This window comes from Pomacea canaliculata, linkage group LG5 (assembly GCF_003073045.1).
Source record: "Pomacea canaliculata isolate SZHN2017 linkage group LG5, ASM307304v1, whole genome shotgun sequence".
Taxonomy (NCBI): Eukaryota; Metazoa; Mollusca; class Gastropoda; order Architaenioglossa; family Ampullariidae; genus Pomacea; species Pomacea canaliculata.
Window position 1 is genome coordinate 6,568,022 of NC_037594.1, and position 13,222 is coordinate 6,581,243.

Here is a 13,222-nt window from a genome sequence, read left to right on the forward strand (position 1 = left end):
TTCTATCATCACCAGTAGTTCTGCCTAAAGCAGTGGTTCTTAACCTTTTTTGAGGTACCGAACCCACAAGTTTCATATGCACATTCACCGAACCCTTCTTTAGTTTCATATGCACGTTCACCGAACCCTTCTTTAGTGTCATCACTAATTGCGGGTGTGTCTTGACCTCTGTGGCGGAGGCTCCGCCGAATCCCTGAGACCGACTCACCGAACCCCTAGGGTTCGATCGAACCCAGGTTAAGAACCACTGGCCTAAAGCCTTAATTTTTCCCAAAGCTTTGACCACCTCAAAGTTATTACGTCTGAGTGATTGAACTAAAGGAGAAAAGCTTTGTTCTCTTTAAACCATCACTCCTGCCATTTAAGAAAAATTGAGATGTGTTTTGAAATGTAAAAATTGCTATCTCAGAGATAAGGCATTCAATGCTATGTCTGTAAGACTTTTTTTTTTAGTTTTCAGCATTTCCATTGTTAAGTATTTTTGCTGACACCACATCACCAGTCTTGTGGTCTGGATTTTTTTTCCCCTTGGCTGAGAATTGTGTCACCAGCAGGTGGTACGACAACAATGTTAGATAATATCAGTAACTATATGCATCACCCTTTGTTTCATAATTATTTCTCTGGTGTAACCACTGGCATTCCTTCCCCTTTTGAGAAATAATAACAATAATAATAAACATCTGGTCGATATATACACAACAGCTGAGTAACTGGGGATCAATCAACGTGTCTGGTCACAACCACATAAACAGGTAATAATTAAAAGACGTTCGGTAGACCGTTTGGAATTACTCGATCCTGCTCTTAATGTGAAGGAATTTGAAGCGATCGTGGTACCGTTGGATGCATGTCATGCACAGAGGGGCGCACGAGAGAACGATTAGATGACTGCATAAAAAAGGACCGATGCTCATCATTCGCCATAGCTCTCTATATTTCCTCGATCTGTTAGAGGATGGAAATGGAAAGGTCATGCAGTTTGCATGAGCGTTTGTATACGTTGGAGTTAGATCTATTTAACGTGCTTGTAGATTTGACAGGATAAATTGGCCTACGGGACTTGTATAAAATGTATTCATGATTGATCTAACCATGGATGTGGATATTAATTAGTTCGTGGATCTAACAAATGAGTCGGAGAGAACATGGACGTGCAGACGTGTATACATACACAAGTTCGTGGAGTCGAGAGTGATCGAATTATGCTGACGACGTTTTTGATGACACAAAACGGAAGACCACTGAATAAGGTGATGTGTTAAAACATTGTTTTGGTCTCTTACTACCCTTCACTTGCTCGCAGTATGGGATCGAAGTATTGTAGTTATGATAACTTAATAACTTTTAGCACCGTATAGTCACTGGCCATGCCGGTGGTTGGACAAAATAGACACGTGACATAGAAACCATGTTGCTAAGTGACTCGATCGCCTACGGTCAGAAAGAGTTGCATCCCTTGATGTGACCCCAGCGGTGCCGACGGCAACAGAAAGCAGTTACTGCTACTGGACAGAAAAGGAAGGCGCCAAGACATGACTGCTGGCCACACAGTGACAAACTCCAACCGTGAGTTTAAAAGCCCCCATATTTATTGTGGATGAAAATTAACTACTCTCGGTTCATTACCGATACACTGACCATGTTTCTAATAATTGTTTGACCATGTTTCTATTAATTATTGTAGTATGGATGGTATATCCTCATCAATACAATTTATAGCATATAGGATGGAAGAGGGGCGGCTGCGCGGTTTGCGATCGCTTGTCGATTTTGTGTTCGTTGTTGACGCCAAATTAAGTCCGATTGAGTCTGTGTCCATATTTATTTTGCACAAGCAATTAATTTAAGGCGCCTGTTCACATTAAAAGAGAAAAGCAAATTTCAGACAAACACACTTGTTCCGACGATTTCTTTATTTGATTATTAACTTGACACTGATGTTTTTGAAAAAAACTATTTTTCATGAGCACTGTTCATGTTAATTTTGAGAAAGGCTTGCGGGTAGAGTTTAACATGTTCGATGCAGTTGTGGACGTTTTCTTCCGATTAGTCAACGTAGCAGATACTATATATATCATGCTTTGTCAAATCGAGCAGCAGATGAAAAAAAGACTGATTTGTTAATTTACAGTTGTGGATATCCGTAACAAAAATGCTTTCATAGAAACGCGAGCTCGATCGGTTTAGTGTGGAAGTAGCCAAGCGCAGTCACATAATCACAAGGCCATTTATATAATTGTTATTAAGTACAGAGGTCACGTTTAATTGACACTAATCTCAAGCTGAAAGACGTATGGGATGGATCGATTCTTCTGGCTACATATAAATTTTGGTCTACTCGACAGTACCAAGGGGGAAATCTCATCTCTATCTCTCTCTCACAGGGCCGTTCTTAGCCCCTGCGGGGCCCGAGGCAAAGAAATTAATTTGGAGTCTATATATAGTTAACATATTAACCAAAAAGCGCGGGGGCCTATAGGCAGATGTCTTGTCTGCCGGCCCCTATAAGCACGGTCAAGCACACACAGATCCAGACTGTAACATTACAAGGGGTTTGCTTCCTTGTACTAACACAAACAATACTATATCTCTGCCACAAAATCACTGTGTATCATATGAAGACTAATTTCGTATAAGAAAATGCGCTTTTAGGGTTTGTTACTGTTTTACACTTGCGTGACGTCGTACGTGTGTGCGCGCGCTCCTGTGTGCATATATATTCGTATGTGCGTACGCTCAGCTTTTATCCCGCAGGAACCTATACCGTCGCGTGCTGTCCATTGCCCTTTACCCCACACTGCTGTTAAATTACCCACGTACCTGCTGCTGCCCATCTGATACGAGTGCATGTACACTACATGCAAGGCAGCCGTAAAATCAAGGGCAGCGCTTATCGCCCTTGAGACGGACATGGCGAATGCGATCGTCTGCTGCCGCCTGGGACGATCCGTAGTTGATCAGAGATTAGCACTTGGTAACTGCCGTTGGAGCCATTGTCGTTCTTCGTACCTTCCCTAATCTTGCTGACCCATCTGTGTACTCTGGCGAATTTAATCGAACTAGTCTGTGTCTGTGTGTGAGAGAGATCAGAGCAACGCTGCACTACTATTCTGTTACACCACGTCCTTGGTTACACTAACGATTTTTTGATCCGCCAAGGTATCTTCAGGGGAAAAAACCGTTTTGAAGAGATATGACTAAAGTTAGAACTCATTTTCATAAACATATGTTCGATTCCCGCATTCTTTGTGTGAATGTTTAATTTGCTTATCACTATAATATTAGCATCGTGTTTGTGAACACTCGTTAAAATGTTTGCGACATGGGAATGTCTACCTGCCCCACTCCAAGCTGCATGGTTGCTGAGGCACACTGGTTACTGTGCATGGCTCTCACCTACTTTTTTTGTGATCTGGCACATACATTCCATTCATCTTCGATACTGATCTTATCTGTTGCTACAATTCACATGCAGTGTGCTGCGGGATCTGCACTCCTCAGGTTACCAAGAATGTTCCACTCTCAACCCACGGATAACAGACCTGTGATATTCCAGCTTAACGACCACACGTATCAAGCCATTTTAGATTTTAGAAGCGAGTATTTAACAGACAAAAACGAATCAACTAGTAGAGTAGCGCACTCATGAATGCACCCACACCCACTCACACAGACCTATAGCTTACTAAGGGGAGGAGGATGACAGGGGGGTTGCTGTACCCGGGTCCACGGTTGTGAAGGGGCACCGGCGTTGGTCACTGGAATTTTTCCTTCTTCGTTTCATCCAAGTAACAATATGTATTTTGTGGTAATATTTTTGAGCAGGCGAATTTGGCGAATATGACAGTGACACTGATGAGAAAGGACAGGTGGCACGTGGTGACCGGAAAAGGGGTGTGTACGTCACTCAGTCACAGTGTGGTCACGTGTTCCCCAGTCTCACTTGTTTGTTCCTCAAATAACTTATTATATCTGACCCTAACTTGGTTGTTATTTTTACGTGTGGCGTTACTAACTACATGCTTTCGGGTTTGTTGGTTGCTTTGTTGGTTTAGTTTCATGCAATATTTTTAATTCCATGCAATATTTTTCATTTACTTTCTGGTGTTGAAACTTTAATCTTTATCTCGGGAAAAGTAAGAAAATTTGACAATGTATTTTTGTTGTTGTTTTATCGGATGCTAAAGAATGCAGTATCTACACTGATAGACTACAGATTTAGTTCGAGTATTGATGTTGTTACTCGCAGTGACGTATATAAGTTGCTACACCGGGTAAAGTGTTCGAAGATTTCCTCATGAAGACGACTTAGATCAGCGGTTCTCAACCTGTGGGGCGCGACCCCCTGGGGGGTCGCGACGTGCCTACAAGGGGGTCGCGAAGGTGGTCATTTTTTAAAAAAGTTTCTTATACTGGTATTAGTGAAATTAGTTTACATTGTGTAACCGAGTGGTGAGGGCGATCAAACTCCAAATCTCTTCTCCCTATTCAAGTACACTGTCTCGGCAATGCAGTGACTTCTCACTTCCAAAACTCAAAACACAATCCCCCTCTCAACAATTAAGCCTCCAATCTCCCTCCTCTCACCTTTTGCCCTCTCTCTTCCCCAATCTCTCATCGCTGACTCCCCTCTCCCTCTCCAGTCTCACCTCTCTTTTTTTTAAAAACATCTAAAAGGCACGCATTCAGGAAACGTCCATCATTCACACACTTTCATTCGCACGTGATCAGTCCTAGTACTCTATAGGTCCCTGACAGAAGGCCATGACCAGACAAGGGAAGGACACCACCATATTACAAACAACTGACAAGATGAATGCTTTCGTCCGAAACATTTCGTTGTGGACGCAAAAGATACGCCAAGAAAATATTTTTGATATGTTTCCGTGCTTGTGTAAGTGCAAGGCTGACGTTAACTTGAATCTTGATCAGGTGAAGAATGTAATTATTGCCCATCTAAACGGACTGCAAGAAAGGTTTCAGCATTATTTCACTGAAATTGATGTGACTAAATACGATTGGATTCGTAATCCATTTCTGGCTGATCCTAGCACAAGCGGGTTGTCCGCGCAAGAAGAAGAGCAGCTCATCAACCTTTCGAGTGACCAATCACTGAAAATGGTCTTCCAAACAACACCAGTGCCAACATTCTGGATTAGCATCAACGGTGAATATCCTCTCCTTTCTGAGAAAGCAATGAAAGTTCTTCTGCCATTTTCAACTTCGTATATGTGTGAGCAAGGATGTTCAGCATTGGCAGCACTGAAGTCGAAATACAGAAATCGTGTGGACGCAGAGGCTGAGCTGCGAATAGCAGTGGGTACGAACATCGCACACAGGTTCGCTTCTCTAGGCAACAGCAAGCAGGCTCAACCTTCTCATTAATCAAAGTGAGTGTCCAATAAAATAATATTTATTAGCACCACAGAATTTGCTTTAGTAAAATTTCATTAACAGTTATACTTCTTGCAGATACGAACTTTGTTCTTCTGTTGTTGATTTCCTCGACGCGGCGTTCGAGGTTAGCTAAGGCTCCCAACCCCCCCCGCTCTTCCACCGACCTAGCTGGCTAAGGGGGTCGCGGACGTACCGGTGTTCGTCAGGGGGGTCGCCACATGTAAAAGGTTGAGAACCGCTGACTTAGATGAACATGACGAGATGTAATTATAGGTACAGTTTTTTGGAAGGTAAAATTAACAGCCCGTCACGGACACGGGCTACACAGCAAAGGTAACATCACCTGCTACGTACACCAGAATCAGCTACAACGTCACAGATCGAACAGGTGTCGTGTTTCGGTTTAGTGGGGGATCGAAGTATAAGAAGAGGAAACGATTTTGCAATAGTGGACGGTTCGGTCGTCAGAAAAGATTTTTTTTTCTTTCCGCCTCCTTTCCTTTCTGTAACCTGCATATATAGTGATTAGAATAGTTGCATGTTTCGAACCTCCAAATTCTTGTGCTCTCGTCCCCTTCCCCTCCCGACTAACTCGATCTCATCTAGCGATTTTTGTATCAGTCCGGTGGATGTGTGTGAGGTGCCCTTGTATCAATCATTCCTGCTGTGTTCGCACACTCCTTGGCCACTGCTGACGTCAGATCACATTGTACGATTTTAGTTCTTTTTTTCTTCCTATTTTTCGGTTACAGTACACCCGGAGGTAACTACAGATCGGCGTCATTGAACATTGTCAATTAGCATGACAATACAGGATCGCGAGCGACTGGAAATGCTGGGCTAAAGAAAGGGTTGGGTTGGTTGGTGGACTGGAGAGTAATTTTTTTGAACTCTTGAATAATGCCCGACCGAAGGAACTGATTCTTCTATTGTATAGCAGTAGCACAAAGGGTTGTGTGGCCACAAAAGCTGCCTGTTTATAAGACTTTATAGGTCTTGAATATCCTTGTATTGGTCGACTAATTACCTGGATCAGCTCATAAAGGCAGCGCACACCAGCTTACAGTCGTTTCCCATACCTTGTGATAGCTATGTCTTGTAGTTACATATAAGGTTTGTCTTATTCGTTTATTACGTGGATTGTCAATCCTGGTACAGACAGGCCTTGAAAGTGGTTAAAGTCTTGGATATAGATATTTCTGTAAATGTTTTTTTAAAAATGAAATTGGATTTGAGTTGTTGGAGAGAAGCAAGAAGGATGTTCTACAAAATGCCACATGAGTACTTTGTCTGAATTAAATAATACATGTCTAAAGATCATTGACTTGGAAAAGATGTATTTAAAAAAAAATGCGATTAACAAGAGCATGTGTTATCTACATAGAAAGAGATAGAGAGTTTGAGATAGAGGAAAAAAGAGAGTGCACATTTTACTTTCTCTCTACAGGCAAAAGAACATTGAATGCTCAGAAGCTGTGCTGTTATCATTGGAACTGTAGTGAGGCACTGATACTTACATGTCTTAAAAAATGCAGCAAAGATATTTAAGTTATCCAATTATAAGGAGGAATGATATAAATTCATTATGCAAATTGTTTTCATATTTTCACTGATACTGTCTTATGTTTGCCGTGCATTATAATACTAATTTAAAACCCTTATTGATGTGTTTGAGCATATTTGAGTTATTGTGGAATTTTGTGGCTCTGCCCTTACCCCCACTCCCCTGTCAATTTACCATTTGGTGTGTGTATTTACTTACATATCCACTTGTATCCTGTACACAAGACTGGTTATTTTGACTTTCGTTTGTCAATGGTGAAGGTATAAGATTTTAAATGTCATTTTTGTCATGATTTAAATATATTGTAGAGTTTTTTGTGCACATAATGGCAAAAATGAGTAATGAATAAGATGAACGTGTAGTTTTTGGTCTCTCATACCCCATGTCAGGCCAAAAAAATAATGAATCCATATGGGTGCTTAATTGTTGATAATTTAGTCTATATGTGATTGATATAAGCACTCTGAGCAAATTTTTAGAAAGACACTAAACAAATCCTTACTATTATTCTTATTAAATAATAATGATTATAATTTTTACCTGAAATGTCATTGCTGCTAAGGTCAAAGCTGATTACTATATAAATGCATTTATCTATTCGAAACAGTAAAGGGCAATATCTCAATTTAGCTACTCCTATCTTGCCAAAAGAGGAAGCAATTTCCTTCTCAGACCATCAAACCATAGTTGCCATGTGGTTCATTGAAATTTTCTTTTCATACCCTTCCTCATTACCATGTCGCCCATAGTGAGGTGAAAGCTAGCACTTTCCATTTCAAACCAACCAGTTACCGCTTTGTGATGTTTGTGCTTAGAAATATTTTGTAGAATGTAATGTGGCAAAGTATCCCCAGAATGTAAATTTGCTAGTGCCTGTCTAAAAGGGATTTAACCAATACTTATTTTTAGTGTTCTCAGCTGGTTTCGTCTGGATAAATCTATATTCCATCTTTTACAGGTGAATATGAACGCATACGGGAAAAGGCACGGTAAGTTACAAACAACTAAATCATCAATTTTCAGTAAAAGTGTGCTACTCTTGTTTAAGAAGCAATAACAGGAATAGGCAGCATCTGACAAATAATTCAGGAAAAACTGAATAAAGCTCTTAGGGGTGCAGGTGAGTGGATATGTGTGTTTGTGCCAACTTGATGTTACTATATAGGCAGACACAGGCATATAGACAAAATTCTTGCATAAAAGTATGAAAGTATACATGTGTTTGTGTGTGTGAGAGAGAGAGTTCATGACTGCTGAGTATGTTGAAGATAGTATCCTACTTTTAACAGTGATCGGCTTCAACAACTGGCTAAACACAGAGAACCACAGATACAGCCGCATACATGTGTTGGGTAAGTTCATATGTTTACTATCTTTACTTACTTTGTACTTTCAGGGTTAGTGGTTGGGATATGTTTGTTTCTTTTTCAATTTACCTGTATTTTACTGGTGACCTTGCACATTAAAAGAACAATAACCAGTTAGCTGATCTTGGATATTAAAAGGCCAAAAACTGGTTCTTTAATGTTGGCCTTTCAGCATCCCTGTATCATTCTGTTACCTCAAGGCTCATACCTATCACATCTCACTTACTGCCCTACCTTACATATCAACACTTTGTGGAATCAGTTACCCATTCTACATCTGGGTTGACTAGGGAGAAGAAACATGCATCAAAAAAGATATTGAATCAACTAGTGTGCATACCTTTGGGCTTAGAAGTCAGGATTAACTACTAGGCTGCTGTCCCTAAAACCAAATATGGGCCTATATAAAATTTTGCACCTGAAGTATAGATTTTTCTGTTTTTCTTGATATGTTATTGCTTATCCTGTAATTTGACATAATATCACAAACAAGAAACTGATATATTTACATAATTATAGGCCATCTGTAATGTGGGGCACACAGCAGATGATTTGGCCAGTATCACCCCATGCTCTCAGTGGCCAAGCTTCTCCCCGTGTTCAGTATCTAGCCACACCAAAGCGCAACTTTCAGGAAGGAACTATTTATGAAAACAGGTATATTGTTAACCCTCTTAGTATTACATAAAAATATAACATTACAATGACTAGCTCATAACTGAAGACTGTGAAGACAACAGTGGAAGAAGTTTGGTTTTTTATTATTGCTGCTCTGAGGTAAAAGTTAGATCAAGAAACCTATACATTTTTGAAAAGGAGAAAACTTGAAATTAGCAATAAAAGTAGTGAAAATCGCCTTCTCTATGCTTCCCGGCAAAGCCATGATCATAGTCTATCTTGCTAAGAGAGTTAACAATGTTCCTTTACCATATTTTTTAATTTTGTAACTTTAACAAATATAATATCATTTCAATGCCAGTATGGGAACAGTGTATTTAAAATCGATTTCTGACAGGCTTATTTTAACACAACAGCATCTCATGTGCAATGGACGTTCATGTTTACATTGTATACCAAGGAAGCTAACAAGCAGACTAAGCATTAAATGAAATGTGAGAAATACCTGTCTCTTAATTACTGTGTTATCACTATATGTTGTGAATGTCGGTGTGAATACGTGCATGCTTGTGTGCATAAATGTGTGTGTGTTTTGTGCAAGTAGACCTCTCTTTTTCTACAGCTCTGGCAGATCTTCAGTTCTGTGGCCCACCAGCAATGCAGCTAAGCAGGGATCTGCAACAGAAAGAATAACATTTCTTGCTCAGCACAAGAATTTCCACCCAGACTGGAAGGAGGACAGGTGCACTGTTACTTTACATTGACAAATATTTTCTATAATGTAATGCTCAGGAGTATAATACATAATAATATCTTGATGCCTTCATGCACATGATTTCTTTTGTGTGTTTGTGTGTGTGAGAGAGAGAGGGAGAGTGTGCATGCATGTACACGTGCACACTTAACAAAGAATAAGTGTATATCTATATACACACATGGATCAAAGTTTTCTCAGCAGTGAATTACTGAAATACCAGCAAGTATACTAGATATATGCAAAGACTGATCATTTGACTTGCAATATTTCAGGCAACAGTTTTGGTTTAGTTGTGGACGTGACAGCCCGCTCTGGAAGGTGAAGCAAGCAGCCATGCAAGCCGGTGATCGGCCACGTACCACAGCTTTAGCTGAGCACCAGCCATGTCACAAAGATTATCAGCCCGAAAAGCCCATACAGTCCATCGTGACAGAAGCTGCTCTTAATGCCAGACCAAGTGTTCGGATTCAGTCACTGGCCGCACCTAAAGACAGACCAGAAGGGCCATTTCGCAGTCCTGAATGGGCAGTTAGTGACTTACTTGCAGTCTTAGAGTGTTTTAAATTTTCTATCAGATGCACTTTCAAGATCTATTAAATTTTAATTTTCATTAATAATACCAACAGTTTTAAACATACCATGGACATCTATTCAGTCTTGTTTTTTAAAAAATGCATTTAATTTACTCATTTTTTTCAGCCTAATTCACACATTAATAATTTGTTTTTTTGAATGAAAAGATGTATTTAAAAGAGTATTTTGAAAAGATTTATCATACCTTACAGTCACTTGCCCACAGTTTTGTAAATGACAGCATTCTGGAATAAATTAGTTGATTCTGAAAGCTATAATGTGAAACAAAAGGAAGTGTATTTATTTTAGATTTTATATTTTTAATCAGAGGAATATTGCATCTGATACTATATAAATAACAAGGATTAAATACAAGGTACTGCTGCTTCTCTTTCTGATGTCACTTCCAGTTCATCTCAAAACACTTCTTCACCACCCTCACTTTAAAGTTTGCAATAGATTTTTTTACATCAAGATCAAATTCTGATACATGATACCGTGAACAAAATGTTTCAACTGCCACTCTGCTCTTTTGGAAGGAAAGAACTTGTAACCTATCTTGCTCTGATGTTGTCACTTCTGATTCATATGTTTGTTGTTTTTGTTTAATCAGGGAAAGGTGCCTGGGATATGACAAAAAGTGATATATACGTCAGTAGCTCAAGCTTAAGCATCTTTTAAATTAAACAAGAAATTAACTGATTAATGATACATTCATCATGTTACATAAATTATCTCATCCTCAGGTAACAGACTCAGCAAAAGCAGCTATGGCATCAGCACGATGCACGGAACTGGCAAGAGCAAAACCTTTGGCAGAGGGATTTCAGCCTGCAAGAGAGATAGAATGGCCTGTAAGCAAGGCTGCAAGACGAGCCCAGGCCACTGGTCGCATCACTGAGCTTGCTCGCCCTGTCACTCGGGCTACCATGGATCATTTACAGTTTAACCCAGATGCCTTTACAGTCAAGCAGTCAGCTCTGAAGGGTGGAATTCCTCAACGCATTGAAGAACTAGCTCAACCTGTTCAGAGATAATTCATGTTGCCTTCACTTGTTTAATTTTTGTGTACTTTTTTAATGGATCGTTTAACAAAAAAATATGTAAGACAATGCACAGTTTCTCATAGTTTGCCTTCAAAATTTTTACACGTCAAGACTGTAATGATGAAAATTGCATTTGCAATTTTGCCTTATCTGTCATTGATCCTTGATGATACAACACACTTTCTGTGTTGCTTAAGTGAGGGAAGATTACATGCCAGTTTCATGTTAAGAAAACCTATCCGTCCTGTAAACTATTGTAATAACTGATACATATTTTTAATTTTTTAGGATATATGGGAATTATTAGTATGCAGTGCATAATTACAGAGCATAGCAAGTGCCTAAAATATCTGGTCAGCACCTTACCACAATCATGTGGCAGATTTTCACTAATGGGTGTCAGCATCTGATGTGGGTATGTTTTTAGTGCTTGATCTTAAAACACACTTTAGCTTATAATTAGAATCATTTCATTGTTGAAGGAGCAGTAGACTGTGTAGGTACAGTGTTCCCTCGCTACTTCGCGGTTCATATATCGCGGATTCACTACTTCGCGGTTTTTTTTTTGAGTGAAGTATCGATCGATATTTTCGTGCTGGGAATTATCGTTCTACAAAATACCATAGATACTTCAACAGGAAAAAGACGAAAAATGTAGCTGTATTAGTATTTCTATTAAAATACCATGGTTATTTTGTAGATAGAAAGAAAGAAATAATTGTGTATGAGAAATCCATTGCTATGCGTAAGCGACGAGCCATGATTGTTATCTCCCATCTCGCAGCCAGTTCGCATCACTTTTTTGGGTTTCTCTGAGTAAAGTTATAATTTTTTTACACTAATTTGTTATTGTACTGTATTAATACCATGATTACTATATTACTTTACACTCACATGATATTGTTTTACATGTATATATTATTATTGCATGTATGTCCCTACTTCGCGGAAATTCGTTTATCGCGGCTGATCATAGCACCTATCCCCCGCGATAAACGAGGGAACACTGTACAGATGTTCTGGATTGTGTATTACAGTTGTGCAGCTGAGAATATTTCCTGCTAGCAGTAAGAGTAAAAAGTACATTTCTTTAAACCTGTTGGAATCATAGAACAACCTGTTTGTTGTTGGTTATATAAGACAATATTTTTGGTAAGTATAGAACTTGTTTTCTTGCTACCATCCACCCATCCAACACAAAAGTTGGATTAGAGGGTGACGGCATTAAAAAAGATATGTATATATATCATGATCCTTAACTAGGGGGGGATAACTTTGGATGATGTCCATTCTGCCATAGAATGCAGTAAGGGACAGGATTGGTAATATATAACAGGCAGTGAGAATGTAATAGGTGAGAATGTAATAGTTCTGTTGAAGAGAGGGAAATTTTTGTACTGTTAAAACCCAGAAACTTAATATTGTAACATTATCTGTTCTTTATCGATATATATTTACTTGTGCATCTTTTTAAGATGCAAAATATTTGTTTCTGATCTCACAGTTGCATTTCAGTAGAGCGTGTTTTTGTTGCATATGATTGTTTCTGACAAGAATTATCATTACGATCTATCATTTACTTTCCCTCATAAAGCCCATAACATTCTTATGGCATTTGGTGTCACATTGAACTCACGCAAGTTTTTGTGTATTTTAATGGTTTGTGCAATGTTGGAACATTTTTGTAAGCAGGTTTTATTTTAGCATCTCTAATTGACTGTAGGGGTGAAGTCCATGAATTAGGAAGGTACATGAAACTTTTTTCTGACTGCATGGGTTCCTCCCAGACATTTTATTTGGTTTTGATACCATGTGATATGATCAAGATTTCACAATGTGACCAGCTACTGTTTTCATAATTTCCGCTTTCCAAAATTTGAAAGGATGTCATTTTGTT

The 13,222-nt window shown here is 39.2% G+C and overlaps 1 protein-coding gene across 3 annotated transcripts; it reads left to right on the forward strand.

Annotated features, from left to right (window-relative positions):
* The first annotated feature begins 1,430 nt into the window (after positions 1-1,430).
* Positions 1,431-11,946, forward strand: LOC112564346 (testicular haploid expressed gene protein-like). Of its 3 annotated transcripts, XM_025239085.1 has the most exons (8): positions 1,431-1,569; positions 3,829-3,897; positions 7,923-7,953; positions 8,254-8,316; positions 8,851-8,988; positions 9,554-9,691; positions 9,979-10,234; positions 11,026-11,946. In XM_025239085.1, exons 1-8 carry the CDS (start codon positions 1,536-1,538, stop codon positions 11,314-11,316), a joined length of 1,020 nt encoding a protein of 339 aa, XP_025094870.1. In that variant the 5' UTR covers positions 1,431-1,535; the 3' UTR covers positions 11,317-11,946. The 3 variants fall into 3 exon arrangements, with proteins under 3 accessions (XP_025094870.1, XP_025094871.1, XP_025094869.1); XM_025239086.1 differs by lacking the exon at positions 3,829-3,897 and having other exon boundaries at positions 1,437-1,569; XM_025239084.1 differs by lacking the exons at positions 1,431-1,569; positions 3,829-3,897 and adding an exon at positions 6,539-6,898.
* The last annotated feature ends 1,276 nt before the right edge of the window (positions 11,947-13,222 follow it).

Bases quoted from the DNA above. Each gene is read 5' to 3' on its own strand.
- LOC112564346 (XM_025239084.1), top strand. From the start codon at position 6,751: ATGCGATTAACAAGAGCATGTGTTATCTACATAGAAAGAGATAGAGAG. The intron at 7,954-8,253 runs GTAAGTTACAAA...TACTTTTAACAG, and splicing joins CGCATACGGGAAAAGGCACG to TGATCGGCTTCAACAACTGG. The intron at 10,235-11,025 runs GTTAGTGACTTA...TCTCATCCTCAG, and splicing joins TTCGCAGTCCTGAATGGGCA to GTAACAGACTCAGCAAAAGC.